Source organism: Pungitius pungitius, chromosome 6 (assembly GCF_949316345.1).
Source record: "Pungitius pungitius chromosome 6, fPunPun2.1, whole genome shotgun sequence".
Classification (NCBI taxonomy): domain Eukaryota; kingdom Metazoa; phylum Chordata; class Actinopteri; order Perciformes; family Gasterosteidae; genus Pungitius; species Pungitius pungitius.
The window spans coordinates 246,626-271,625 of record NC_084905.1 but is presented as its reverse complement, the minus strand read 5'-3'; the positions used below and the strand labels follow the sequence as shown (position 1 = coordinate 271,625).

Below are 25,000 nucleotides of genomic sequence, written 5' to 3'. Positions count from 1 at the left end.
GTCTCCTCAACACATACATGTGCACACACACACACACACACACACACACACATATATATAGACATATACATAGACCCCCCTTCTATGTGATACAGAGTGACTGCGTAATGAGGCTCACTCACTCGGGGTCAGTGACCTCACTAGGGCTGAGATGAGGAGGGGAGGGTGTGTGGAGAACACATCAGAGGAAGGGAAAGATGTAGGGGGGCTTTTTTGTCATCCTCCCCCCCCCCCGCCTATTTCTCTCCATTTATTTGTCATCTTCTCCTTTACTTGTCAGCAGCCCGAGGGCTGCATGACCGCTGCAGAGAGACGGGGGAGCAGCAGAGAGGAGGAGTGTTTAAGTGCTGACGGCAGGCCTGGTGCTGCTGAGACCGGGGTGTCGGCCTTCTTCTGCCCCAGCATGCAGCAGACAGGCAAATGGTAGAGAAACAAATGGAGAAAGGGGAGGAGAAGTGGGGAAGAGGAAGGGAAACTGAGGAATGAGAGAAGCTGGTTTTTCATTGACCACGTCTCTTTTTTCCCCTCTGTCACCATTCGCTGATGGATTGACTGCTCCCTCGGTGACAGACATTCCCTCACGTTTCCACGGCAATGAGGTCAGAGGTGGACGCTCGATTGGCTGTTGTCTGTAATCATCACACATCGCGCTGTGCGTTTGTCCGCCCTCCTCCTCCTCCTCCTCCTCCTCCTCCTCCTCCTCCTCTCCTGAACCAGATGATCCCGGCTCCGTGCAGCAAGGTGTGACCTCGGGGGCCAAAGGTCGACCGTCTCGACCTCGGAGGTCAGGGGTGTTTGCGGAGTGTTGGCGGATGTCTTTGCGTGGGCAGATCATAGATAACACAATCATTCAGATTCAGATGTGATTACAGAAACATTGACAGCTTTTCTTTTGATGACAGCCACGCTCTTCATCCCACCACACCTAGCACCACCTCTCCATCCTTATTGCTGTTTCCTTTGTGTACTTTATCTCTTCACTCCAGTCTGCCCCATGTCAGTTTGTGGTTTTGCTGATGTTTCACAACTGCTTCAACAGCTGTTTATCAGTCATTGTGAACGTGTGTGTGTGTGTGATCATGCAGGTGTGTGAGGGCTTGTGGTCATGCTTTGTGTGCATCCTTCTGCGTGTCTAGACGTGCATGTTGGTGTATATCGGTTTATACACAGTGTGTCCTGCAACAGTCTCTCTTCATTGAACGATGACAGACGAGGTCATAGGTATCTCTTTGAGAGCCTCACAATCAATCGCATCACCTGCACACCTCCGTGTCACAGCGCAGAGAGATGAGGGAGAGGAGTGGATACGGTGAGAAAAACGTTCAGAAGGGAAAGAAAAAGAAAAAAGAAAAAGGGAAAGTAGAGTTTGAAAGGAAAAAGTGAGACAGAAACAATTAATTTCAAAAATGAATGTGTGTGCACATGCAACAGCACACACTGTGTGGCACTGAGAGAGGAAATGACAGAGAGAAACGAGGGCTGGTGTGTTGAGATGCTGGCATTGATAGAGAAGCCAGGTTCCTCCAGCGCTGCCTTGGACACACAAACCACGAGCTGCAAAATGTGCCCGTTGACTTTAAACCACCAACGAGCAGAACACCACAGAACGACCTCACAAAATTGCTTCAGAAGGTCCCATCATGTGTGTGTCTGTGTGTGTGTGTGTGGGGGGGACGCCGTTTTGGCCCACAGCTCCAACGTGGCTATAAAAGAATTGGGTCTCGGTGACACTAGATGGGATGTTAGCTAACAGTAATTGATGGAAAGCCCAGCTAACGTGATGTGTCAGACATATGAGGCCTGTCTAATCAATGGGAGTCATGTGACCGGGTTTGAGGCTGTGTGCATGTGCACGTGTGTGGATTGGATGATCCAGTTATGCTGGTCACATCACGGTATGCAGCAGCATGTCTGCGATCCAAAGCAGCAGACTGTTGATTTTCAGGACTGGAGGCTGAAAATGAGAAGAGGACCAAAAAGTGAGGAGAAGAGGAGGGAATCTGAGTGAAGCAAATGCTTAGGGGCAGGTTTTAACCCACCCCCCTTCTTCCTTTTCCACACACATGCACACACAAACACACACACACACACACTTTCCTCCCCTTCACTCTCCCTTCCTCTCTCTCCCATGATGAATCAGCTGTCACTCAGGCAACAGTCCAATCTACTGATAATGAGAACTGCATCAACACTCTCTCGCCTCTCTTCCTCCCTCTTTCTCTTTCTCTCAATCTCTTTTTAGACACACTAACACGCACACACACACACACGCGCACACACACTAACACGCACACACACACACACACACACACACGTGCTAACTAAATCATCCTTCCTCCTCTCTTTATATTTCACACACACACAAACACGGGTGCACCACACACTCACTTAAACTCATTCATCTAACAATACTCCTCCCATCTTTTTTCCTTCCTCCCTCCATCCCTCCCTGTTTTCTATCCCTCCTCCTTCCTCCTCCCTCCTCCTCCCTCCTCCTCCTCCTCTCCTGTGCTCGATGAGCTGAGCAGTCAGTGGTGGGACTGAGGCAAAGGAGGGAGGATAAAGCAGGAACACAGAGGCACAGAAAAACAGATCATTATACAGCAAAGGAGCAGGAGGCCGCTGAATGAATAACAAGGAAGGGATTACAAAGCGCAGGACGGAAAAGAAGGAGAGGACGCCGGCTGAACACTCTCTCCTTCCTCCACTCCCTCCCCCCTCTTCCTATCTTCCCTGTCACCCTCCCAACTCTCCCACAGGCTCTCCCTCCCAGGCGAGCTCTTCAGTTAAAGATGGCATGAGCACACTGTCACCCATCTTCAGCTTGTGGAGCGTCTCTCTTTCTCTTTCTCCCTCTTGCTCCCTGTCTCCCCCTGATCCCTTTCACCTCCTCCCTCGACACGGGTTCAATCCAGAGGGCGAAGAGGAGGGGAGGAAGGTAGACAGAAGCTGACCTCTCCCCTCCTCACACCTCCCACCCGCAGGGAGCCGTCTGATGACTTTACACCAACAACGAGCTCCTTAACCCGGCCGGCTACAGCCCCCCCCCCCCCCCCCTGCCTCCTGCGTCGTCCCTCCTTCTCTCAGTCAGTCGAGGAGTGATCCAGGACCATGTTTGGTTTAAAGACTCCACACTTCTACCTGCCAGGTAAGACCACTTTTCTGCATATCTGTGTGCTGTCAAACTGCACGCTGGTCACATGGCTGCAGGGAGTGAATTTCTCTTCATTCAATCATTCTTTCAACGCATAATTAAAAGCTCGAGTGATGTCACATTGATTTACGATCTTCTAGCAGGTAAGGAGGGGTATCCCCTTCTCTGTATGACACTGCAGCCCCAGTGTTTTGTTATACATAAAACATCTGTATTATAAAGTCCAGGTGTTATGGCCATTATTGTTAATGTTTCTGGCAGGATTTATTTTTCTGTCCCATTGTGAATGTTACCTCAGAATGTGTATATTTTTTCTTCAATGTACCCTTGAAGGTTAAATTGATTGCTTTGCTAGTTTTCTCAAAGTTGTTGAGAGGCCTTTTGATCTTTTTAACATTTTAATGTGACCAAAATTACAACTTGAAATGCTACAGAGACAATTAGTCATTTAGCACAATGTATTTGTCAATCCACCCAAAACGAGTCTGCAAAATACTGGCAGAACCAAAAATGAGAATATTGCCAGTATTATAGCCATCAATGGTATTAAGCTTCATATTTCAGGTTCTGGACTGTTGCTGGGCCAAAACCATTCAAAAAATGTTCTATTTTTCTGATATCATCTGGACCGAACTTAATTAATTAATAAAGAAATTGGGAATCAAGAAATTAAATAATACAATCACAGCACTGATGCCCCTAAATCTGTGATGGTTGTGCAGCCTTTTTTTTATTACCTCTCTTCTGCTGTGGAGCTTTTTTCGGCTCCAGCAAACAGCGCACACGTCTATTGTCTGCAGCTGTGTGATAGAGAAGAGAGTGCAGCCAGTGTCAGGGGGGGTCAGGTGTGAGGTTACCTGAGAAAGGTGCTTAAACATGCCGGATGGCAGCATGACAGAACCACACCGAAAACACAAAAGAAGGAGGGGGGGGGGGGCAGTAAAAAGACAGTGTTAAAAAGAAGAAGGTGAGGAGAAAAGAAATAATGTGTGTTTATGTAAAGGAAATGGTATGAATAACAATGTATTTAATGTAACAATGAAGCAAACGTGTCTTTACCCCGACCCTTGACCCTGATCTCTGACCTATTAGTTGTCTGGGGCAGACATGTGGTCAATGATTAAAAACCTGCTGCGGTGAAAGGTGAAAAGAGAGAGAAGAAGCACAGAGGGGGGGGGGTTGACGGGACAAGGGGGGGGGGGGCGCAGGGCAGATTAAACAATGTTCTTTGCCTTGTGAATCTTTCATGCTGCTTTTTGAATTATACATCTGCTTTCATAAATGATTGAATCACAGTGATTATGTGGTGCTTTGTCACTGTTTGTGTATTCGTGTGCGTGTGTGTGTGTGTGTGTGCGTGTGTGCGTGTGTGTGTGTGCGTGTGTGTGTGTTTTTGCGCGTGCATGTGAACGAGAGAGGAAGAAGAAAATCTCCCCAGGAAGCAACCTCTCCCCCCCCTCACCTCCTCTTTCCTCTCCTCCCTCCCTTCCTCCTCTTCCCTCCTTACACTCTCGCTTTCATCCTTCTCTTCAGTTTCTTTGGTCTCGCTCAACGTGTGTGTAGCGTGTGGACAGCTTCCGTGTGTGTGTGTGTTTATGCATGTGTGCAAAGGTTTTTTTTCTTCATAGCTGGCACCTTCATACTGTGTGTGTGTGTGTGTGTGTGCGCACTTGTCGGTTGTGTTTGTGTGTGTGTGTGTGTGTGTGTGCTCTCATCATTCACACACTGAAAGATGCCCCAGCCCCCCTCCTTGTCCTAACTGCCGTTGCTGTGGAGACACTGTCAGCCACACGCTCGCTCCTCAATGATCATTTGACAATGCAGGGGGTGGGGGGTAAAGGGTGTGTGTGTGTGTGTGTGTGTGTGTGTGTGCGTATGTTGGTGTGTTTGGAGTGATTACTGTGTGATTAGTCAGGGTGGAAAGAGTGGAGCAGAGTGAGGATGAGACAGAAAGGGAGATTAGAAGCAACAATACCAAATCAGGTTAATGATACATATTATCTACACGTAAATCTATCATAAATCCATCAAAAAGGAAATATAAATGTACGAGGAGACATGAAAGACTGTGTGTGTGTAAGTGCTGAATTTGTGTGTTGTTACCCGGAGCACAGAGTGACCTTAACGTGGTATCATAAGGGAAGGAAAGTGGCATTTTGCTATCTCTCACTCTCTGAACCCCCCGCTGATCTTGCGCCACACATTACAGAGTTTAGTATTTTCCCTCAGTGACTTGTCTGTTGATCGCTTTTCAGATGTCTTTAAAATGTTATTTTTTGAAATCAGAATGTATTCCCATGAGGAGTTGCATGAAGGCAGCTGGGAGTGAAATGAAATAAACAAAACCTGCTTTTTACTCTTTTTAAAGAATAAGGCGGGCGATGTAGTCTATTTTTCTTTTTCTTGACAAATCCCTAAAAAACAAAAAACCACCTAGTATTAGTCAGTGTCTGAATACTTTCTCCCTCAGCTAAAAACTTATTTGTTAATAGTAGGACAAATTAAAAATAGACACGCAATTTACTCAGAAACTGTGCTCGTTAATGAATGTAACTCAAGGGGGAGCAATTAGTATTTTTGGTGTTTTCAGCTGCAGATTACAAAGCGTAGTTCCTCTAATGGTCATTTACAGCAGCGTGTTTTGGTCTAGTTCAGAATAAACTACATTTGTTTGTCACAACGAAGGCACGAGTCACCCAGACAGCACAAAAAGAGCTCATCTCCAGTTCTCACAACGTCACCAGGTTAAACGTCGACTATCTGCATGAAGCGCTGACACTCAGTGACATTTATGTTTTTCTGTCCATGTAAACATTCGCTCACACACATTCCACTAGGCGCACAGTGTGTGTTCGCCTGCTGCAGGTATTGGCTGCTGTGGTATTTTCGGGGGTTGGGTGGCTGTGTTCGACTTGACCTCTGCATTGATTTCCATGATATGTGTCATAGCTACAAGGACACTGTGGCTCGTGATTTATGGCAGATGTCACATGAACGTATACACACACACACACACACACACACACGCAGTCCATCACATGCATACACACTGGTCACTTAAGGATGCCACACTGCGAGTGCGTTGTATTTTTATAACTTTACTCAATATTTGTCTTGCTTTGCACAGCAGGATTAGTTCTACCTTAACAAATAAATAAATACCAGTTTCTTACTGCAGAAGAGTAATGATTTCCACTTATTGTTCAGATTCCTCCTGAAGTGGCATAGAACAAAAGGGAGGAAGACAAAACAGATGACGATGATGATTTAAAGTAAACAACAATCCGCCCATAGTGCTATCTAAATATGTTGTGCATTGCCAGTTGTTGAGAGGCTTCACTGGTTGAGGAAACCTGGTTTGTGCATCAATATCCCTTAAACTTATTGTTTTTTTGCTTGCCTTTCATTGCTCACCTGTCTTTCATTTACTTTGGTCGAGATGCCTCGCATGTCAGGCTCTGTGTTGGAGCCAGAATTCAATCTCTGCTTTTGAGTCGTTATTTTAAGTAGGACAGGGAATGTATATGTGTACGTTTCAGTGGGCGGAGACGCTCCTGGCATGCACACAAAAGTCTCTGCGTTTGGCCATATTTCCATTCTGTGTGTTTGTAGATGTATTCATGAGGAGGCTGAGATGGGTGCCACCTCAACGGAAGCTGCTGTCAGATCCTCTTGTCCTGTTAGTTGTGTGTACGCGTGTGTGTGTCTGCATCTGCGTGTGCATGTTTTTGCTCACCGGCGTGTGCAGGGTCGCAGCGCTCCACCTCAAGGGCACGGTTATTAATGAGATGAATAAAAGACCATGACAACAGCTTGATAACACAAAGGAGATAAAAACCACACAGGCACATCATGTGGGAGGCGACTCCCTGGCCAAGAAATAAAAACAAGAATAAAAGTGCAACACAAGCCTAATCAATTTTTTATGTTTTCTATTCTACGGAGAAAGCGTAAATAAACCGAAAAGACGGGGCGTAAAAAAGAAAGTGAATGAATAAAACAATATGTTTGGTTATGTCTCAACCAGAAAACAAACAAGTGAGCAATCCACCCTAATTGGTCAAAGAGCTGATGTTACTAATGAGCTCTTAATTACCAGGGGATTCACTTAAAGCACAGCAACACACAAACACACTCACAAGCTCACACACACAAATACACAAAAAGTATGTGTACATTCATTTAGAACAAGCAAAACGCTTTGATGTGAGGTGTCATATACAGATAGATACACACACACACACGCACACACACACACACACACACACATGCATAAACACAGGCGTACATGCAGCCGGTCTGGGAGGTAGATTGGGATAAATGCCAGCAGATGTTGACTTGAGGTGATAACGACAACTCCGGGTATCTCACACTCCACACACACACATGTTTTGCAGGGCGTACGCACACATGGACACACATGGACTTGCACATGCTCAAAGTACACACATACGCTCACGCGCAGAGTAAGACTGTAATAAGCAGCGCGCTGTATGATGACGAACAGATGGCAGAAGGATTAGCCAAATGAAATGCAGCAGCTAAAATTTGTATTAATATCTGTAAACTCCTCAACACACACACATACACACACACACACACACACACACACATAGGCAAACACATATTCATCTACAGGACTAAGTTACACTGGTGGAGAGAGAGAGAGAGAGAGAGAGAACAGATACCCCCTCTGCTCCCGCTGGTCCTGCACCATCTGCATGTTCATGAACCGTGTCAAAACATAATTGATTATATGTGTGACTGTGTATGTGTGTGTGTGTGTGTGTGACTGTGTATGTGTGTGTGTGTGTGTCTGTGTGTCTGTGTGTGTGTGTGTGTGTGTGTGTGTGTTACCAAGGAGCCTCTGTGGAGCTGGTTAACAACAGTTAGATGACGATAACCACCAGACTGGGCTTGTATGCCTCATAATGCAGATGTGCTCGCACACACCTGCATGGCTTGTGAGGTGCAGGGCGATCCAGCCAGAGGGACGTTGTTCTCTCTCTCTCTCTCTCTCACACACACACACATACACACACACACACATACAAGAGCCTGTTGATCACTAAGGGCCATGTTTGCAGCATCTCAGTGAACTTGTACACACAAACAGACACACACAGAGACACACACACAGGGTGACCTACAGTCCTCTTCAACTCATTAACACCCTCTATATATTTTTTTTCTAAACACACGGCCTCACAAATATAGTATGAAATAAAGTGTGAAATGTTGCTGCTGTGCCTTCCAGTGTCTCACACTACACCAGCGCTCCTTTAATTTACACATATATTTATATTGAGATTTTCATTAGAATTAGAATGAATTACTGTAAAGGATCACTTTTAATACTTTTCAAGGCCAACACAATTAGCCGAACATGAAACTATTTTAATATTATTTATGTATTACTTATTAGCATGCATGTTAAATGACGAGTTCCAGTCTTCATGACATAATGTTACTGTTTAATGCTTTGATCATATCTTCATACACTTAATTTGGGCTGCGTTGGTGGTGGTTCATTTGTCTTCACTAAGAGGATCGGGTGAACTGACCCTTTAATACCTATTAAATTGAGTCTGCTCTATTGGATCAGCTGATCAGCCTGACATTTAGACTGTTTATAAAAGCACAAAAAGATACAAAGAACAAATCAAGAAGCTGTCAAACATGTTTTCACATCCTGTTTAAAACACACTCAGACTTTTACACACACGCACAGTGCACATGTTTGCACATGTTTGCACATGTTTGCACATGCGTGATCTCTCGCCACCATGTTTCGGTTCCGACTGTATTTGCATAATCTGCATTATGAAGCCGGCTTTAATTGCCCACACCTAGGTAAGGGATCATGTGGTTAAGTGGGAGATCATAATTATGCAAATAATTGGCCTGACCAAGGCAAGCTGCTTCTCTCTTTCCCCCATCTGGAGAGAGAGAGAAGAGGGGGAGGAGAAGGAAAACACAAATAAAGGGGATAAGGGGGGAGAGCAATGAAAGAACAATTGAGGACAGGTTGAGTAGAAGGTGGAGGAATCAACATGAGGGAGGAGTTATGGACTCTCCGTCATTTGTAGTACGATAAAAACACTTCAACTAAAAATGGAAACAAGCAAAAAAATGTAATGGATACCGAAAGATTACCTGAAAAGATCCAAACCAGCAAAGGTTGTTTAATGCCACAGAACAGATACGACTTAAAAACAGATCCCAAGTGTGTTCATAATCAAATAAAGGTAACGTCAAGTCAATAACAAGTAAGTAACGTTATCATGGAAAATGTTCATATCTCATTCCTAAAAGCTCCAATCACATGAAATTGTCAAAATATTCCATTGATGTTTCCAAGGTCAAGAAGTCCTTGAAGTATTTAGAAAAATCGAAATGTAATGTAAATGTGAAAAATTAATGACAACTGAACAATTGTTACACAATTGAAAAACCTGGAACATCAGATATGCATTATTACCTCAACTCTAACCTTAAATCTTATTTTAAAGCCTCAACTCCCAAAACGTCCCTTTAAGGACATTGGATCTTGGAGGAATATAGCGGTACACACACACACACACACACACACACACACTGCACAGATGGTGAAGGCAGCAGCTCCTTCACACAGACAAAGGGAAGGTAATTCTCTCTGCAGGACGTGAACAGAGCTGGAAAAGAGCAGCGCACATCAACACTCCCCTCCCTGTTTCCTCGTCTCAGCCCCAGGCCAACCAACATCACAGGAGTAAACTGACATCGTGTGTGCGTGTGTGTCTTTGTGTGTGTGTGTGTGTGTTGCTGAAATAGGCTTGAGGAAGAGAGACAGGAAAAATAAGGGAAGCGAGGGGGGAAATGAGAGAGAGAGGCCGAGTGTAGAGAGGGAGGAGGTAATAAACAGGATTAGTGCTTATCTTTACACCACGGTGTGTGCGTGTGTGTGTGCGTGTGTGTGAGTGTGTGTATGAGTGTGCGCGTTATGCCCGAGGACAGCGTGACTCGGTGAGCCAGTGTGCCTCCGTCCCCAGGTATCTCTTCTTTCTGGACTCCCTCCGCTTTGTGTGTGAGGGAACACAATGTACTCTACATGACCGTGTATGTAAAAACGTGTGTGTGTGTGTGTGTGTGTGTGAGGGCACGCACACACTTTTATCAAAACACATACTTCATGTGCGTGCAGAGGTGAAAGCAGATACATGCACTCACAGTATGTGTGTTTGGGGATACAGTAAATCTGTTACACTGTGCGGATGTGTGTGTGTGCCGCATGTGGTGCGTGCACCTGGTTGTGCACGGTGATTGGGAACACCACTGTATAGTGCATACGTGTGTGTGTGTGTGTGTGTGTGCCTGCGTACAGCTGCCTCAGTAAAAAGGGGGTGCTCACCTCCTTGTTGCCTCAGCAGTTTGTCTTTTCTGTCTGACTTGCCAATAAATCTAGCACGAGTGTGTGTGTGCACGAGTGTGTGTGTGTGTGTGTGTTTTCATGAAATGCTCAGGAGGTGGATTTAGTTGCCATTATAATGCTTGTCCAGCCACGGCGTCATTGTGTGCGAGGGTGTTTCTGTGTGTAATCTCCTACCTGACCAGAGCTAAGAGGCTTCTACAGAGTCTCACTTTCACTAGATGTAGAAGGAGGAATACATTTGAATAATTAGCAGTTTGGGTTCATGGCTGATATTATGCCTCGCTGCTTTTGTAAATGAGCATCTGTGTGCGTGTGCAAACAGAGTGTGTGCGTGCGTTGGTGTGTGTGTGTGTGTGTGTGTGTGCATCTGTTTTTGAAGACATCTGCGGATGTCTTGGAGGACTGTTCTTGTAGCAGCATCCCAATATTTCACTCTTCTCACCACAGATGAGCGGACAGAGAGCAAGAAAGCAAGAGACGGAAACTAGCCGTGCATGTGCTTGTGTGTTTGTGTGTGGCTGCGTCTGCATACAAATGTGTGTATGCTTGCATGTGTGATGGATGGAGGGCTTTATGAGAGAGGAATAGGCTAATGACCAGGTCTCCAGAGGCAGTAAGACTCCTGGAGCTATTACTGTCGGAGTTCATAATGGCCTCTGTGCTTGGCCTCTTTTACACGCTGCTTAATGGGGGATCCTCCAGTCCGCCAAGTGTAACCCACCCAGAGGATACACACCGCTGTGCGCTCTGACCCCAACACAGCGCACACACACACACACACACACACACACCCCAGAAAGACAAACAGAGCAGCACACGTGCGACGAGGTTCCTCCTCTCGCTTGTGCACCTGCAGATGTACACAATTAAGCTCATGTGTACATTTTACAGTTTACCTTCCTCTAAAAGACACACACACGCATACACACACAATGTGTATAGGTCACAAAGGATGGAGGTGAGACCCCCACCTCAGAGAAAACTGAGAGTGTCTGCCTGCAGTACACAGCCAAACCATAAATCATGTCAGGCTAGTCTCACTGGACACACACACACACACACAATTGTTTCACTCCCCTTCCCCTTTTTTTAGAGGTTTGAGTACAAGAAAGAGGGATTTGGGGTTGTTAGGGGAGCCTGACTTTTCTTCAGTACCATAGAGACAAATGAGGAAGCAGAGGGTGCACATGTGTGCAGATGTGTGTGCACATGTTGCTTTATTCCATTAGAGTGCATGCCTCCAGTTTGTATTCATGGATGCCTTAGTGTGTGTTTCCGTGTGTTTATCTTTATCACTGAGTGGATCTCAGGAAAAAACTTGAAGGAGACAGTTTGTCTATTGAGGAGAACATCAAGGCCGTTTGGTTCTTTCTGTCTGGCTTCTTAGAAATGTAAGAGGAGGAGATGAAAGACAGGGAGAGAAATAAAAAGTGAGAGGGAGAAAGAAAATGGAGCAGGTAGAAATCTGCACTTGGAACCACAAATCGATGCAAAACAGCTGCTAAATAGCTGCAAAATGGAGCAGCTGCTCAGGAGACGTGGAGAGAGGGACGGGGAGATGAAGGGAGGACGATTAAGAAAGAGAGAGTCCAGGAGACAGAATCCCAGGGGAGATACTGAAATATTAGACCAAATGAAGCAGGCTGAGTGAGCGACAGATGAGTGGTAATAAACACGGTATTACCTGATACCTCATGTTATTACCTGTTTGTGACTTTAGAAGCAGGGGGATTATTTGTTCCTAACTGTTTAGGATGTAACATTAGCATATGGTCTAGAGAAGAAAGATACATCTTCCTTTCTTTATCATTATTAATTAGACTCCATTAGAATCCATTATATATCTCTCTCTCTATATATAAATATATATATATATATATGTATATTTATGTATATCTCTATATATTACATATCTCTATATATATATATATATATATGTATATCTCTATATATTATATATCTCTATATAAATAGAGATATATGATGGATCAGGTGACTAATCTGAAAGGTTTTTCTCAGGGATCAAGCCACAGATGTGTGTGAGGTGTGACCATATGTTACGTATTTAATGCTCATTTCATTTTTTAAAATTTTAGTCAACTGTGTTTACGCAACAAATATCAGATAAAGTTAAAATAAATCAATTTAGAAAAGGTTACAATCTGGCCTTTGGAAGACAGTGAAGAACGAGAATCTTTTTTTTCGCAGAAGTTGGAGCATGACTCTAAATGCTTAATTAGGCAAAGTGTGCTGACAGACCATAATAACATACTAATGAGGTAAAAGTGATGAGTTGTCCTTCACCAGATCAGATCATTTTCCCACTGATGATGAGAAAGCTGCACAGAAGCAGTAGGAGAGGTCAGCAGCAGATCCATAGCAGCGTTGTCACAAGGAGCCACGTTGGCACGTGTGAGTGCGGCTGCAGCAGCAGGAGCGGATTTAAACAAATCTGATTGTCCAGGCGGTGACGTGTCAGCAGTCTGGGGCCACATCTTCCTTCTCTCCATCCCTCCATCTCTCCAGGGAGCGCGAGTGGAGCAGGTGCTCTCCCCCTCCCCCATCCCCGCCTCTCTCTCTCTCTCTCTCTCTCTTGTCTCTCTGGGGACAGCTAACGTGTTGTCCTTCTCCTTCGCACATCATCACGCCGGTGCTTGCTGTGGATCACGCAGCGGGCTCCATCGCTGCTCAGAACCACTGAAACTCACGCGTCTAACGATGCGCAGGATCCGAGGGTTGTCTTTTGTGTGCTGATCGGTAAGTTGTGTGTTTGCTGTAGTTTGTCTGTAGCGTCCCGATGGGGTTGATTTGTTCATTTGTGACAGTATTGTAGCTTGGATGGTGCTGGAGACTCTTTAATCTATTTCAATTGACAATGTGTAGTGATCTTACATGTAGATTCGGTGTAAGGCAGCAGTTTCGGGTTGATGTCTGTGGGCAGTCACTTTTGGAGGAAGGCAAATTCTACTTTTCGTCGAGTCTATTTTTAGATACAACTGCTGAACACTACAACAGTCAGAGTCTGAAAGGTGTGATTAAATCAACCGACAATAATCGGACAAACTGGTTCAGCTGGATGAACTATGTCAAGCCAAGAGGAGAAAACAGCTCCTGGTCATTTCTTTTCAGAATAAAGTGTAATTTGCGCTCATAATGATTCAAAGCTGGACCAAATTCCATTTTTAAAAAGGATTATTCTAGCACAATATAATTCATAATTCGTTTATCTAAAATATCCACATAGCATATCATATATTGTTGTAAGGGACGTGCTCTTATTCTGGAATCAGAAACAGCCACTTCCGGTGTGCTGTGGACGTCTTGACGCGGCGTTTGTCAAAGTGTTTGTTGTGTCTTTCTCGTCCAACTTGTACGTGGTTACACACCGCTCCTTTTTGCTCGCAGTGAACCAAACTGACCAGAAAGACTTGACACGCCGTCACCTCGTCATGTGCGCCCCCCCCCCCCCCCCGGGGGGGTCAGGAGCCGCTCTTTAATCCGGACCTTTAACAGCGACGCTATTGTTTGGCTCCGAACGATCTGCCGCCGGGCGCATTAGCAGCAGCCAAGCGGATCAAGTCGCTTTTGTGTGTGTACACAGCCCGCAGGTGGAGTTCAACAAACACACACGCACACGTTCACACTCGCGCGCACACGCACGCTGCGTGCGCCATGTGCTGCTCCTGGCCGGCCGCAGACCAGCTGCTCAGCAGGTTACTGAGTAAACCTCCAATCCCTTTAATTAGCTCCCTCCTTCTCATATGGATACTGTAAACTCGGGTCATACCCTCAGTGGCTTCGGAGTAACCCCAATGGTTTATTTTTTATTATTTAACCTTTTTATTGTCGGTTAATTCATTGTTAAATGTTCATAAGCATGAATCACAATCATATTCCTCCACGGTTTGTTTCTGGAAGGCTCCTAAGTGTTTGTTTCTAATGACCTAATCCTCCTTTTTTATCTCCTGTGGTTTCAATATCATTAGAGCCAAAGCTCTTAGTCCACTGACAGGGGATTAAAAGGCTACTATTTTGTTAATCAAATGTATTAAGTTAATCTATTAGGATTTGCTACTTTTCTAAATTGTATATAATTGTAAGCATCATTGTATTTGGACCTAAACTTGTTTTTTGATCAGACTAAACCCTAACCCTAAGACAAGTAAACACTTCCTTCATATCCACATTCCTTAGTAGAAACATTGATTAAGTGAACATAATACTTCTTGGAATCAGTTAGTTGAGGAATTGTTCATTCATTTTTATCCCCCTGAGCAGTTAAAGGGCTTGTGGCGGTTCAGATATTGTTCCTGTTAGGTATCAGTTTAGGAGTCAATGTCACCATAAGAGCCTTTTGTACCATTTCAAAAATAGTTTCCAATGAGAATATACTAGTTGCCCCCTTTAAAAAACAATTTTTACTACTACATATTGTACTTTCTTATTTACTACTTTGTTGATGATTTCCTAAAGTGTATTTCTAATTACTAACAACACATAAACTGCAGGATAGAATGAATCCTGCACATAGTTTTAGGAGCGTTTGGCAGTCCGGTAGCCTATACTCCCATAAACAGATGAAATAGGTGATAAAAGGAATAAATAGACTGCCAAGGCTGCTATTCTCATTGCCCCAGTCTAATATTCCCTAAAAGACAACAGTACCAGTTCCTCTTTAATTTGCTGCCCCAAACCTCCCCTCCGATGTTACTCTTCAACACTAACGTCATTGTTTGTGATTGGTTGTTTCGCGGCACACCTCGATGACACCCTGCACGGTATACTTACCAAACACCTGCCCAACGGACCCATCTACGTGCATCTGCTGGTCTGTTTGTCTTTGCACACCTTTGTGCAACAAGTGTGCGTCTGCGTGTGTCCCCCCCCCCCCCATGTTTGTTCAGATGGTTGAGGTCTAGCCGCTGTGGTGTCGGCACCTGGTGAGCAGAGCCCACCTCTGTATACACCATCAGCGCTGAACACACACACACACACACACACACACACACACAAAACCTGCGGGCGAGAGTCAGACGCAGGCAGGAGCCCGGAAACAGACGGAGACAAAGGAACGACTGGTTTGCCTCGGTTTGTTTAATCTTTTGACATCATCCCTGCAAGTGAGAGGAGCAAAGTGTGGCAGAAGAGATCCGTGACCCGGAAGAGATAAAAAAGTGAAATGATGCAGTGATGGGAGACGCTGTCGAGCATCACTGAAAAACACAGTGAGGAGGAAATGACCAGACAGAAGGAAGATTACGCGCACAGATTGAGGAAAAGTGTAAGTGCCCAAAACCAGCTTTTATTAATATCTTCTTTCTGTATCTGACAGCCAACGATAAGATGCTTGTAGACTAGCAGACTGATTGGAGACATTGGAAAAGGGGTCACTGAAAGACAACAAGAATCCTGCAGCCAGGAGGAGGTGCGAGTGAAGGGAGTTCGAGGGAGGAGGAGCCTTCCCGTTTTTGATGACCGCCCGAATTGGTGCTCTAAGCCGCTGGGTGATAACTTACAGACATCTCGACTGTGTTATGATAGCGCAGTAAACATGGCTCTGCTCTGGCGCACCCCGTGTTGAGCATGAAGCAGAGTAATGACTGCTATGCTTCGCTTACTGTCGCCATTGTTTCTTTTCCTGCTGTGTGCTGCTAAATGTCTGCTCCAGCGTGTCTTTGGAGGTGGCTTCCTGTTGGTCATTACACCGTGTGTCGTTCCTGCTCCAGATCTCCCAGGAGCATGAATGAGTTCTGGCTGTTTGGTCCGGAGGGGTCACATGCACGTTCTGTGACGCACAATCCTGCGCCCGTCGTTGCATGGATTCACGCAGACAGCTTGCGTATGCGTGTGTTTTTGTTGTTCTGTCTCATTGTCATTTCTCTGACATTTTTAGTCATTTTCATGCCTATTTCTGTGTTTGCGAGTGTGTGAGATGCTGGAGTGGGAGAGTGCGCTCGCTGTTTATGGATCGTAAGGAAGTGTTAAGTGTTTCTGTGCGAGCTGCAGAGTGACCGGGGCTTGTAAAGCCATTTTGTGGCCCCTGGAGTAACCCTGGAGACTGCTGTGTCGACGCCACTCTGACTGCTATTACAGACGGGTTTAAGAGGCTGTAAAACATTTGGCTACGTCTTCTCTCCCCCTCGCACTCCCCACCTTGGAGTGTGTCAAAGGAATTTAAAAGAAAGTCCGCCAGCTATTGTAACAGCAACAGTAGCTGTTGTTGCGATTAGTATCAGCAGTACGAGTCCAAAAATAATATAATGAAACTTAAATAGAGCATGTTTTGCATTAAGAGAACTTGTGTGTGCTTTCATGCCCACATGATTGGTCTAATGTTAGGTAACTGTTCGTAAACATAATTTAGGATAGTCATGTTAATGTCTAAGTGTTAGCCGACACAAGAACACACACACACACACACACACACACACACACCCAGACAGGCCAACCCGATGAGTGTTAATGAGTAGGTAGTGTGCTGCAACCTCCTCTTCCATCCTAATGACCCGCCTCTTAAAACATACGCACACACGCAGACACACACACACCCACATTGGATTTTTTAATGAGGTGATGGGGCAGAGCAGCCCCCCCTCGACCCCCCCTTCCGTTCTCACAGTACCCTTGTGTAGTGGTGTTTGTCTGTTTTTGTGTGTGTTTGAGAAAGAGAGAGTGAAAGTGAGAGACACAGAAAAGGTGTCAAAGACACAAGCCTCAACGTGTCGTCCTGTATCAATTACACCATGCGAGTGTGTTTGTGTTGGTGTGCGGATGAATGGAGTCACACCCGGATTTCCATTTTGGCAAAGCTGGTAGTTTCATTAGTTTGTGGAATATTTTTAGCTACGGCAGGTTGGTGGCACTTTTTAACGGGATTGTCAGGTGGCCCTTTGTAAAATACCGTTTACATTGACGTTTTGATGAATTAAAAGCAAATCTGAGGCCGACAATAAGGGCCGCTGGTGGATGAGTTGTAACGTAACATGTTAGCATGTTGTCCATGTTCAGCTCAAACCACGGCCAAGGCTGTAATTTGGGAGCTAATCCTAAACAACATCATATTTTATGTAAAACCTTTAACGTCCCCATGTTTTATTTGCAGGAAGTCACATGCTTTGTGTCTATTAGCACTTACACCCTGACCTAAGTGGGTCTGTGTGTGTTTGTTTCACAGCGCTGACGGATATTAGAACTTTACAGGATCTCGAAAAAGTGTGTTTGCTAAAAGTGAAACATTTCCAGCTAGAGGGTAGTTTTTGCTGACCTTGTGCTTCATGAGAGCGAGTTCACATCTGTCCATTTCACTCCTGTCTTTGCATTGACTTTGCATAGAGTCAACTTCTAAAGTCAGCCCCACTCGCCCTGAACACACCTCCTGATACTCTTTCAGATTGATGGTAAAAATGATATTCTTAGCGACATTATACAGTATTATTTGTTGGGCTTCCCGTTTGTCAGCTTTTTCTAATACTAGCTGCTAGCTTAGCTAGCTTAGTGCTAGCGCAGTTTAGCTGCAGCAGGTGAGAGTAAGTCTGATAAGTCTGAGATGTCCTTATGGTCCTCGGCCCAAACGTTCATATTTTTGCAAGGTAGTATCGGGGAGTCTTCTATTGTTCTATTGAGTATTAGCGCCTTGTTGGGCTGCCATTTTAGTTGTGTTTAATCACTCAGTTGTCACATAAAAAAAAGAGTTAAATGTCTTAATTTGTATTTAGGGCTGTTGTGTGTGTTAGCAGGTAGGCTTACTCCTTTGGCCTACCTTGGCAGCGGAATAATATGACCAGAGGATGAACGGACGTCCAGGCGTTTATCTCTTCAGCCATTTAACTCTTGGCATTGTTTATTATCGGCAAAACATGCTAAACTGCCCGCTCTCGGGGGAGACCGGTCAAGAGAGAGAAAGGGGCGGGAACATTGCCCTTACATGGAACATGGTGCTATCAATATCACGTGACTTCAGTTACAGTTACATGCATACATACACTCTTAACACTCCCACTTATGAATGACATGTATACTGTGCAACACGTGCATGACCAAATAAACAAACAGAACAAAAACATGGCATAGTCACACATCAACATTTTACACACCAAACATGATCCCCCCAAATTTTCTTAACTTAAGTTTGGAGGCGGGCTTAGTCATAATGTCTGCGACCATGTCGTCTGTGGGACAGTAGACAAGGGACATCTTGTCCTCCCTTATGGTAGACCTGATGAAATGGTATTTTATGTCCACATGCTTAACCCGTTGTCTACACACAGGATTCCTAACAAGTGCAATTGTCCCCTGGTTATCCTCGTAGATGACCGTTTTCTCATACACATAGGAATCCATCCCTCCCAGTAGTTGCTCCAAATGAATACACTCCTGTATTGTCAGAGCTAGAGCCATGTACTCGGCTTCACATGTGGATAGTGCTACTGTGGGTTGCTTCTTGGTTTTCCAAGAGACCAGAGAACTATCTTTACCCATACTCACACAATACCCGGTGGTACTGCGTCTGTCACTAACGTCCGCAGCCCAGTCTGCGTCGCTATAGGCTCGTATGCCTAGCCGTTCTTGACTTTTTGTGAAGCAGAGCTGTTTGTCTGCAGTACCCCTGAGGTATCGCAAAACATGTTTCACCGTGACCCAATTTTCCTCTGTAGGGTCAGCAAAATGTTGTGATAACTTACTCACTACGAAACATATGTCTGGGCGTGTACAGGTTGTCAGGTAAATGAGGCTGCCGACAGCCTCCCTGTACTTCTTCACATCAGAGATTTTAGGCGCATCCTCAGAGTACTCTAACTTTGGTTCACATGGGGTTTCTCTAACCCTACACTCCTGCATGTCGAAACGTCCCAGTATTTTTTCCACGAGCCTCTTTTGTGACACTTTTACCCAGCCGTCAGACTGGCTGAAGTCCATGCCTAGAAAATGCTTCAACCTACCTAGGTCCTTCATCTTAAATCTGGAAGAAAGCATGTTTTTCACCCTCTCCAAACCCTGGGTGTTGCTGGCTGCGATGATCAGATCATCCACCCAGATAACCACTATTACTTTCCCTGTCTCTGTAGCCTCTTTTGTGTAAACACAGTGGTCTGTCGGGTTCTGAATAAAGTTGTCATCTACTAGGCACGTGTGGAGCATCTCATTCCAATTTCGCCCCGACTGCTTCAAGCCGTAGATTGACTTCTCTAGTTTACACACCAGCTCATCCCCCTCCTTTTCGTAACCTTCAGGTTGTTCCATGTAAATGTCTCGATCAATGGGGGCATGTAGGTAGGCTGTTTTCACATCCATCTGATGTAAAATCAGATCGTCTTGGGCTGCCTTCTGCATCACTACACGTATACTTGTCAGGTTTGCTGTTGGTGAGAACGTCTCGCCGTAATCTATCCCTGCTCTCTGGCTGTATCCTTTTGCTACAAACCTAGCTTTGTACTGGTCGTTCCCGTCAATGTCTCCCTTGATCGAATACACCCATTTTCCTCCCACTGCCTTCCTGCCCTCTGGTAGCTTAGTCAGGGTAAAGGTCTGGTTGTCCTCTAGGGACCTCATCTCCTCGTCCATTGCTTTCTTCCACTTTCCTGACTCAGTTGATGTCATGGCCTCTTTAAAGGTCAGAGGTACACCACAAACTGCTCGGTAGCAATAATCTACACTAGTGAGTGTACTGTCGTCATCAGCATCTTCCAGAGAATAATCTCTTAGATACCCCGGGGCTTTACGCTCCCTGGTAGGGTATCTCCCACTGTCGTGTGGTGTCACCCTAGGGTGCTTCTCATGGTTGTCCTCTGATGCAGATTGTGTACCGTCAGTCAGTACGTCGTTGTTTGGTACACTAGGCTGTGAAATCTCTACTTCCTTCTCGCAACCTCCTATGGGATCCAGTCCTAGCTCCTGTGTCTGAGTCTCATTTTCACAGGTCGTCTTGGTGACAAACTTTACCAGCCTGTGCTTCTGCACTTTTCCTTTATCGGGGTAGTAAACTAGGTAGGCGGGGCTGCTCTTGTCGTGCCCTACAAAGAATCCTCTCTCACACCTAGAATCTAGTTTGCCTCTGTCCTGCTGGTAGGCATAGCACTCTGACCCGAATTTATGCATATTAGCCAAATTGCACTTTTTACCTGTCAGTGCCGTGTATGGGGTAGTGCCTGTGTGCCTGTTAAAACACCGGTTCCTGGTATAGGCTGCTTCCTGGATGGCATAGTGCCAAAGGCTCTTGGGTAAGCCACTGTCAATGAGCTTACATCTGGCCATCTCGAAAAGAGTTCGGCCTTCCCTTTCAGCTGTCCCGTTCTGGTGCGGGGAGTAAGGACAGGAAGTCTCGTGCCTGATTTTATTCTTCCTCAGTAGGGTCTGAAACTCTCGGTTAGTGAATTCAGTCCCGTTATCTGATCTGATGCACTTCACAGTACCGTAAGGTGCTACATCTGCCAGGTACTTCTCTGTAGCCTGAACTGCATCGCTTTTTGCTTTCAGGAAATAAACAAGCACTGCCCCTGTACACACATCTGTGAAAGACTGCATGTATTTAAAACCGTCTATGGACTCATTGTTAATTGGGCCGGTTAGGTCTGTGTTCACCAGCTCAAGTGGTGTCTTTACTCTGTCAGTCGGATCTCTGTTTCTCGTCTGCGTGAACTTCCCCTCTATGCATACTGCACATTCTCTATCAGGCCTGCGCTTTGGACCCTTAATGTGCATGCCCTCTGTCACGTCCTGCAGTTTCAAGATATCGTCAAAATTACAATGGCCCATTACCTCATGCCATGTCTGGATATCATAGCTGACGTGACACGCATCATCTAGATCACACTCGGTTTGCAGGTAGTACATTCTCTTATATACATAGATTTCAAACCTTGCGCCATCCGGTGACTCTAAAACGTCTTTTCCTTCGTCGAAAAACACTTTGGCACCGTGGGCGGTAGCAGACTTCACTGAGAAGAGTTCTTGAGGGTACGAGGGAATGTAGAGAGCGTTCTTTAAAGTCACTGTACACCGGCGCCCCTCACTGGTTATGAGACATACCTGTGCGTCTCCCTTCCCTTTCACCACTCCGACAGTACGCTTCCCATCGGCGAGCTCCATACTGTGTCTCTCCGGCCTGAAAGTGCTGTCAAAGCTCTTGAACTTGCTCCTATCGTTGATGATGTGGGACGACGCGCCCGTGTCCACGATCATTCCCCTTCTCTGGGTATGCGGCACCTTCTCTGAGAGACTGGCATTTCCCTTTTCTGCTCTGAAGGTGCGGTCTTCTCCTCCCACTGCTCCCCGGTCTCCGTCCGGTTCATAACCGGACCTACGGCCACCACCGCCATCTTGTACACACGCACACCGGGCGCCCCGTTCACGCTCCTTCTTTGTGCACGCTTTGTCCGTGTGCCCCCTGCTTCTGCAAAAACTGCACCAAACTCTCTCTGTGCAGTCATCCCTTCTGTGGCCCTTTTCTCCACACCGCCAACACACCATCTCCACTGGCCCGGTCTTTTTCCTCGGCGCCGCTTGTGCCCTCAGCACCCTTTCTCCTGCCTCTTCTGGGACTGGGTCTGTGTCTTCTGAGGCCTCAAAATTTCTTAACTTCGCTTTGAACTCTCCCAGTGTCATGTCGGCTGAGCCATGTGTCACCATCAGTGTGAACGGCTTGTACTTCTCCGGTAATCCCCTCATGATCATCGCCATCATCAGTCCCTCACTCGGTGCTTCGCCTGCACTCCTGAGTGCTGTAATGATCTGCTCAGCTCTGATGATGTATTTGGTTACAGTCTCGTTGTCAGCTTTCTTCAGCGCTGTCATCGTTATGTACAGGGAAACAATCCGAGGCCTACCTTTTCCGATGTAGTGCTCTCTTAATACTTTGAGGCTCTCTCGGCCCTTGTCCTTTGTGTCTCTGAATATCAGCCCCAAGCTTGTGTTGTCAAGTAGTGGCGCCAATGCACAATAGGCGTCCGCATTCAGCTTATCATCCGTAGACCTGTCTTCCGCTGACAGCGGTTCAGCGGGCTCCGTCAAGATCGTCTGCTTCAGCCCCGCTCCGTGCATGCAGCACAGCATCCTCTCTTCCCAGAGCTCATACTCCTCTGCTCTCCCGTCAAACGTGGGCCACTGGCTCTTGCTTCGGTTTGCCATGGTTATTTCCAGTTCAGTTTAGCTTCCTTTGATTTAGCGTTAGCTTCCCGGTACTCCCGATGCTAACCTAGCTCTTTTGGATACTTTTGTATGCTAGCGTGGTCGTGCTAGCTATCGACGCACAAGTCCGTCAAACTTTGGAATCATTCCCGGTTCCTGGGCCCATAACCTGTTAGCAGGTAGGCTTACTCCTTTGGCCTACCTTGGCAGCGGAATAATATGACCAGAGGATGAACGGACGTCCAGGCGTTTATCTCTTCAGCCATTTAACTCTTGGCATTGTTTATTATCGGCAAAACATGCTAAACTGCCCGCTCTCGGGGGAGACCGGTCAAGAGAGAGAAAGGGGCGGGAACATTGCCCTTACATGGAACATGGTGCTATCAATATCACGTGACTTCAGTTACAGTTACATGCATACATACACTCTTAACAGTGTGCTTCACCATCCATCCTCCCGCTGTCCTGGGCCGCAGATGTCAGAGGTGAAGGGTCAAAGGTCACTGTCGGCAACCTCCCCTCCCCCCGCCTCACCCCTGTCCCCAAAGCAGACAGAGCTGACTAGCGGGGAGACAGAGTGATGGATGGAGGGTTAACGCTACACACACACACACACACACACACACACACACACAGCCTCCCCGTCATCACCCTGAACCCTCCTTCTCCTCTTTCTACTCCCCCCTCTGACCCACCAACCAACCCTCACGCACTGCGAGTGTGAGCCAAAAGCAAAAGGGATGAAGAATGAAGAGAGAAAAGAAAGCGACAGTGAGCCCAGTTTAAGAGAGAGAGAAGGGACAGCTGAGCAGAGAAAATGGAAAAATAAAAGGAGTGACACAGACAAGAGAACAGAGGAGGAGGAGGAGGTAGGATGGTAGGGGTGATAGATGTAGAGGGAGGGGAAGGAGGAGTGGAGGTGGGGGGGGGGGGTGAATAGAGAGGAGGAGGAGTAGGAGGGAAGTGGATAGAAAAGAGGTCACGTGACCACGTAGCAGCTGCAAGGCTGAGAGGGAGAGAGAAAGAGTCTCACAGAGGAGTAGAAAGACGACGAGCAAGACGAGAGCAGTGAGCGCGAGGGTGAGTGTGTCTGTTTGCTTGTTTGAATTATGCTCACATGCATATGTTAGTATGTTTGTGTTTGAGTAAACGGCATGGTGAATACCAGAGGAATAGCCTGTGACAAAAGAGTGTAGAAAAAAGGCACAAAACAGAAGAGATTATGTGGTTTGGCTTTTGTTAAATGAGAGAGAGAGAGAGAGAGAGAGAGAGAGAGAGAGGCGGGGGAAGGAAATAGTGTGTAGAGAGGAAGGAAGGAGAGAAAGAGTCGATAGAAACTGTCTTATCATCTCTCCCTTGACTGCTGGGCTCCGCAGAGACAGATAGAGACACACACCACACACACACACATGCACAGGAACACACACACACACAAACACGCACAGGAACACACACACACCCCTGTCAAGATCTGAGCTTTTACTCTCTTCATCAGTCTTTCCTTTTCTGCCTTTCTGCTCTCTTTGCATGACATGCAAATAAACAGGTGTAGCCAAAGAAATAAAGGAAAGTAGTGAATACGGTAATTAAGAGTAATTAAGAGTTTAAAAGAAATGAAGAGTGTTCTGAGAAACAGATAAGAAAAGAAAAGAGAGTGATATTGCAGACGATGTTTTGTACCCTTTTCTCTGGTGTATAAACACAAATGTGTCAGAAACTGCGTGTTAATTGTACACATTCCACTCATTAGATGTGTGATTCAGGTCACTTAGATGGACGTTGACAGGTCATTAGTTATCTGTCCGACTTGCTTCGTGGCCGCTGGAAACAACCTGATTGAACTGTCATGAAACCTGGAATAGATTTTGCATCACTGCGATCATGTTTAACTTGAATTGTTGGTTTTATATTTTCACGCAGCAGAATTGCACAGCTGACGTCTCTCTGGCGGCTTACATTAATTTGCGCAGCGTTCAACTTAAAGACTTTGTTGTGCTTTTCCTCAATCTGCATCCCGCTCGCTGCTCCACAGCCTCCTCGGCCGGCCGTGTGAAAGCTGGAGGTCAAATGTCAGACATGTAATCTGTGAATAACACCAGGTTCACGATGCTTTCAACCAACAAACGGAGAGCTGACTGCTTTTATTCTTTTGCTTCTTTCGGTCCCTCCACGTGATCAGCAGATCAATCAGTAATGGTGTTCAATGTGTTCATGAGTGTGTTTACTGCTTTGACTGTTTGTGTGCGCTTCTTGTGGCATGTGTGTGCATGTTAAAAAAGGTGCTTGTGTGTGTGTGTGAGTGTGTGTGTGGT

At 45.9% G+C, this 25,000-nt stretch overlaps 1 protein-coding gene across 4 annotated transcripts in view; it reads left to right on the top strand.

Annotated features, from left to right (window-relative positions):
• The first annotated feature begins 3,055 nt into the window (after window positions 1–3,055).
• Window positions 3,056–25,000, top strand: part of LOC119195712 (genetic suppressor element 1-like) — a 35,064-nt gene continuing 13,119 nt past the window's right edge. The window contains exon 1 of one of the 4 annotated variants that reach the window (XM_037450872.2): window positions 3,056–3,148. In XM_037450872.2, the coding sequence (XP_037306769.2) occupies window positions 3,112–3,148 (37 nt within the window). In that variant the 5' untranslated portion in view covers window positions 3,056–3,111. Of the gene's footprint in view, window positions 3,149–13,154; window positions 13,323–15,613; window positions 15,847–23,185; window positions 23,769–25,000 lie in introns of those variants that run through there. The other 3 variants (XM_037450874.2, XM_037450875.2, XM_037450873.2) reach the window with 3 other exon arrangements.